Here is a 6,357-nt window from a genome sequence, read left to right as displayed (position 1 = left end):
CCAACCTGTAGGGGGAGACGAAGAGTAAAAGTGCTTTGGAGCCTACTGTAAAGGTGCTGGTTGACAAGTAGCTAATGCTAGGTCTACAACGTTAGCTAATTCTTGGTGGGAGACATTTTAGATTACGCCATCAAAACATGCTCAGTTAGTTTTAGTATGATTGTTTTGACCACGGTTCACGACTTTGGGCTAACCCACAAATTCAGCAGTAACATGTTTGTTGTAACTGTAACTAGATAGACAACTAATCTAATAGTAATTTAGCCAGCTAGCTAGCCCTGTCTGCCTCACTCTCCCGGCACTGCATGCTTCAGTCGGGATGAGAGCTGACAACAGCCCCGGACCGGGGACACATCCACAGTCAGCCCCCAGTCAGCTAGCAGCCAGCCCAATCAGCAATTAACTCCGGTGCTAAGGACGCTAACGGCAGTTTACTGAACTCGAGTCAGAACAGCGGTCATTTGTAACGTTACACCTCCCCTCCTTTGCTTCAGACAAAAACAGGAAGAAGGCACCAAAAGGACTTAAAGATGTGGTAGCATTGAATCTGGACGGGAAGGATAACTCTGGGCGTTGGAAGGAGTGTTCAGCGATTCTGCCTTCTCACTCCGCATCACAGGTTTGTGGAGCTGAGTGTCGCGATTTTTGTTTCATATTGCTTATCCTTACGGCCCTACTTTAAACCAATCACAATCTTCCTGGTCAGTGCTTAGCGCCGGACGGAGCAAGGGCACCTCTGCAAAATAGTCTCGGGAAGGAACTTGTTTTGATGGAACGTGTATGTTCAAAAGTTGTTTAAGTTGTGTGAGAGAAAACTCTGACTGGACAGATAGTCTAGCTAGCTGTCTGGATTTACCCTGCAGAGATCTAAGGAGCAGTTAAACAAAGTTCTCAGAAATCCACCAGAGTTTAGAATGCCAACATAGAGAAAGTGGAAGGGGAGAGACATCCGACCGGAACGAGTCTTAAAGGTTGACATCTGCTTTTATGTATATATGTTGCTAATAATTTCAAAGGGTCTTTATTACCAATGAAGGTCAAAGTCATGCAGTAAGTTGTCTAAAAAGGTCTGGAGGTAAAGGCCAAGGATTACTTGGTCTAACAGCCAGGAAAAGATAAAGCCAGCATCTGGATCATAACCAAAAGGCCTGCTGTTGAAGGTCAAGGTTATATGATCAATAGGATTCTCATATATTAAATTTACCATTAGGACAGATCAAACATCATTTCACAGAAATACCATGTTGAGAGTTCAAGTTCAAATTGATCCCTAAAGTTCTTAACCAGGTCTTTATCAGAAGTAGGGCTGCCCCCTAAACGTTGACGATTCCAAATGAGTTTTTGAGAAGCCCCAGTATATCATTGCATGCCTTTTTTTAACTGTACACAGATCAACACAGGATAACAGCACGGCAGGCTATAAACCTTTACAAACCAAGTATAAGTAGCCAGAAAACAAACCCCACTGTAAAACTAACTGTAATGGAATTACAGAAGTGTGAAGGTAACAGAGGGCAGAAGTCTCATTTCTGTTGGCTGCTCCAATGCTCTCAGCTTCAGTGTTAGCCATATTGTTCGCTAAACCACTTTTGAACTAGACCCTGGTATAGTGTTAATTTCGTCAGACAATTCGAGACTAAATATGTTCATCAACGACCTTTTTTTCCATGACTAAGACGAAACGATGACGAGACTGCGGCAATGTCCAAAAAACGCTGACTAAGACTAAATTAACATGCATTGTTGTTGACAAAAATAGACAAAACTAAAATGTTTTGCATAAAATAAAAACTAAGATAAACTCTGTCTTCATTTTCGTCTAAAATTGTCTCTGCTGTTTCATCATGAGATAGATAGCGCCGCGGTTCAATCAGGCTCGGCTGAGGTTCACCTAGAGATTCGGCGTGTCCCCTTTTTTTTTTTTGTCTAGCCGTCACACATCCAGGTAGCGATGTGGCCCGGGCAGGGAGGGAGAAGCCCGGTTCAGTCTGCTGGAGAAGCCGCTACAGTGCATGGCCTTGGTCAAGGGAAGGAGACAGGCTTTCAGCCTGCTGGCGAGGCCGCTCAACAGCTTGCAGAGCGACCGGAGAAATGTAGGCTATGCAACTGCCGGCAAGAAAACAAGGTGCTGTAGAACCCAAGAGCCCTGGTGCTTATCTGACATGTGTCTGTGTACAATTGTATTTGCATGGAGGAAGAGGCTCCATGTAAACCCAGACGCGTTTAACAAAGCTGCATTCAACAAATATTCAACAATTGTATTTTGCCAGGTAATTATAACATTTAACGAATATTTGAGATGTGTGAAACACTTTTTGACTGAAATGGTTATCAGAAATAAGCAATAAAATGGATTGACTAAAACTTGACTAAGATACCTTGAGTTCTCTTTTGACTAAATCTAGACTAAAATTACTAAGGACATTTTGCACAAGACTAAGACTAAATTAAAAATAGGTGACAAAATGAACACTACCCTGACACAACCTTCTCTACTGCAGTCCAGTGTGACTGACTCTTTGAATGAAAGAGCTCTCAGCAGCCAATCAGGAGATTTTATATCCAAACTGAAACCAGGACACACACTTTATATTTCTCCGACTGTGTGGTAATCTGATGTCTTCACTAGGGGCGTTGAAATTAATCATTGCATCAATGCATCCCGATTACCATAATCGATTATTGACTCCTGATGTTACTTGTTGATTTTCAGGTCGCTGTCCAGAGTCTGAACACAGACAACAGACAAAAAAAACTTTGTCTGTTGTCTGTGTTCAGACTCTGCTACATTCAGGAAGTGTCTTTTTTTAAGAGCAGATACAATAAAAAGTGGAGTTCATAACAGACTGCTTGAATTTGTTAATTAAAACCATGTGTAGCAATACATATTAATATTGAGGAGGTGACGCATTTTTGTGATAGTTCACTGGCAAGGTTTTCACTGTAAATAAGCTCAAATATTGAAGGTAAGATATTATTTTTTAATTAAAAATTGAAATGAAAGCACACATTGCTTCAAATGAAAATGTCTTGTTAAAAAAAGTCACATTTTAGTTTTATAAAATTATCGAAATTATCGTCATGGTAAAAAATACGTCGATAACAGCTTCAGAATTTCGATGTCAATTAATTTTCAATGAATCTTCCAGCCCCACGCATCGTGATGCATAGTGACAGTGACTCGATTTGAATCGTTGACAGGTTAATCATATTCAAATCATAACACCAGTGAAGATTGTTCACCCCTAGTTTACACATCACAGATAATAAGTAAAGGCATTAAATCTTTCTGTCTTTAGCTGGCTGTATGTCAGTTCCTGGAAAGGATTTTTCCCAATCATTTTCTCCATTGCCATTTCAGAAAATGCTCATATAAAGAGTTTTAAGTCTGGAACCAAGCCAACCAACTACAAGATGAATTGTGACCATAAATGTATAAAAGGATTGTGGTGTTTAGTGATAGGAGTTCAATAGTCGCTTGCTGTTGCCGTAAACATACGGCATCTATGGTAATGGCAAGCTCCACCAATCAGAGACAGTCGCTGTTCCGCTCAGGATTGTGGGCTGTGCGATACTTCTGCATGACAGATTAAAAATGTGTTTCTTAAAACATGGTCAATATTATCCAGACTTGTGACTTCTTGCCACTGTTTCACAATTTCATAACTTGTAGTAAGTTTACATTATAATCAAAATCTGGATTCAGATATTAGGGATTTTCTCTTTGGGAACTATACTGTTGAGCTCTGTTAGTGTTGCATAGTGTACCAAAACTAGAAAAGTACCGCAATAAACCTGCCATTAAAGTACCTGTACTTTAAGAATGATAGAGTTTTAAGAATAACAGCCATGAGTTGCGTCAATGAGCAACAACGGGGCATTGTGTGTGTCCAGAAAAGCGCTGGCTATTGTTAAAAAATGTTCGATACCAATACAACTTTGGTACCGGTACCTGAACGATACTTAAACACCAAATATCATAAAATTTATTTCAACGAAAATAAATTAGTTAGTGGATATTCAGTTCTATTATTACAAGAACTGCAAGGAGAGGAAGACAGCTTAGCGCTTGGACGTGGGAGAGAGATGTGACCCGCAACAAGATTTCAGTAAAAGCGCAATTGTAGCCATGGGAAAAACCTGAAAACTCCACACACAATGGCCCTGCCTGGACCAAGGATTTCACCCTTGTGTAAGTCTTGTAAGTTCTGTGTCAGGAATTGATTTAAGATTTTATGTTAGTCATGTTTACAGACAAAAGAGGAAGAGAGCCTGTGTTAAAATACTCCCAAGAACAATTTATCAAACAGTATCCATAGATTAGATTGGATTTCCTAGTGACACAAACCTCATTCTGCAGCTCATCATCACTCCTGCGGGAGGCCAGCATTTCAAACAGGGAGGTGCACAGTTCCTCTGGGCTTGATGAGATCATGTTGCCTCCATTCAGATACTTCTCAACTTCTGTTCTAAGGATGGCTCCATCCCCAGAGCTCAGAGATCTCCCTGAGCTGGACAGCTCTCCCTCACTGACACCCTTCCTCCCACTCTGCTGGTTGTTGAGGAAGTTGATGAAGTCCAGACTCACATCCTCCTCATCGATGCCCGAGCACGGCAGGTCCTCCAGTGGGTCCAGTGTGTAGCAGTCATACGAGAAGACAATGTTTCGTCCGAAAGCAGAGCCGCGTTGAGGGTTGTGACGGGAGCACAGGGTCTGGATAAAGTTCTCGACTCGGGATTCTCCGAGTGGAGCCACCAGCCGAGCCACACAGACACAGGAGGCTTCAGCTGCAGATGATGGAAAGGGGCCGAACATCTGTTTAATGGCCCGAGTCTCCTCTGTGCCCACATGGTCTTTGTTGTGGAAGGTCTCAAACAGAAAGACAGCAGCACTTTCAAAGGCAGCCTGACCCTGGTCTGCCCCCACTGTAAAAAAAAACACAACATATTTACAATGAAGAATGGAAGAGGGCGGAGAGCTTCTCTGAACTAGTGTAAGTGAACTAAAGACAGTGCTCTTTGGTAGGGGGCATAACAAATCCATCAATGAAGAACCCATGGCATTGTCTTTACAAAAAAATATTTTAAAATGACTTTTATAGATCTGGCACATTCTAGTCTATATATCCATGACCTTCCACTTCCAAGTTTGCTCCGTTGCAGCCGAAAACTCCGCTGGATGTCTTTTTTTATGGCCAGATGTGCGTTACCTCCCTCTTACTTTGTGTTGGCGTTCTAAAGGCCGGTGGATTTATGAGGACTATGGTTAACTGCTCCTCAGATCTCTGCTGGGTAAATCCAGACAGCTAGCTAGACTATCTGTCCAATCAGAGTTTTCTGAAATGATGAAAAAGTTACCTTTGAAATTTAGGACAAAAAGTCCTATTTTTTTTGTCAACATGAAAGACAAATGAATGGACAAGTGAACTCATTTCTGTTTCAAAGTCTTATTCAATGGCATGCATCTCACACTGTAGCTCCTGATTTGATTAGTGAAGCAGCATTGCCTGCTGCCCAAAAGCATCTTGTGTTAAGAAAATGATTAGCTGCTTGACCATTCGCACAAGCATTAAGAAGCCTCTTGCATTCAGTAACAATATGTCTTTGTCAGTATTGTTTCTTGAAAGACACATATTTATGGGTTAAATTAATCTACAATAAAATCCTTTTCGCTTGCAACATGATATACACGTGTGTGTATACACACACACACAGAGTACATGCAGCCTAAAAACACAAGCAAACAAAAATCCTGTTAAACTCACATCTTTGCCTCTACACCGTGATCTCTCACCACCACAGCTCATAGCACTAAGCCGTGTGTGATGTGGCTGGTGGAGAATAGGATGCATGAGACAGTGTGCAGAATGGAGAGCAGCACAGAATCCTACAAAGCAACTATGAATGTAACATAGTAAAAACTAGCAGAAAATCATGCATAGTCTGGGCCACCAAACTTTTGGCCTGTACGGTGTGTTGTGTGGTGTGTGTGTTATATATATATTATATATATATTATATAATATATATATATATATATATATATATATATATATATATATATATATATATAAATAAAATAACATTACTGGGCCGTATTGAGCAAAAAAAATGCTAAGAATCCTTTCAAAACATAAATGATGTTATTTTTATTATTCACAAAAGCAAAGTGAGCAAACAAAAGAAAATCCATCATCACAATAGTTGGTGTTATACCCTTTGCCTTAACCCAGGCACAGTTCTTTTAGGTACACTTGCAAAAAGTCGGGCGACGTTGAGGATCGTAGCCGCAGTGGTCGGCCAAGGAAACTTAGTGCAACAGATCAAATATTTTAAGTTTCCCTTCAAAATCGGAAGA

At 40.8% G+C, this 6,357-nt stretch overlaps 1 protein-coding gene across 3 annotated transcripts in view; it reads right to left on the bottom strand.

Annotated features, from left to right (window-relative positions):
- ascc3 (activating signal cointegrator 1 complex subunit 3) overlaps positions 1–6,357 on the bottom strand; it is a 263,454-nt gene that overhangs the window by 240,449 nt on the left and 16,648 nt on the right. For all 3 annotated transcript variants that reach the window (XM_032519352.1, XM_032519351.1, XM_032519350.1), the window contains one exon: positions 4,349–4,926. In XM_032519352.1, coding sequence (XP_032375243.1) covers positions 4,349–4,926 — 578 coding nt within the window. The remainder of the gene's footprint in view (positions 1–4,348; positions 4,927–6,357) is intronic.

The sequence above is a fragment of the Etheostoma spectabile genome, chromosome 6 (assembly GCF_008692095.1).
Source record: "Etheostoma spectabile isolate EspeVRDwgs_2016 chromosome 6, UIUC_Espe_1.0, whole genome shotgun sequence".
Taxonomy (NCBI): Eukaryota; Metazoa; Chordata; class Actinopteri; order Perciformes; family Percidae; genus Etheostoma; species Etheostoma spectabile.
Note: the sequence above shows the minus strand (reverse complement) of the source record. Positions and strands in the feature narration are given on the sequence as shown.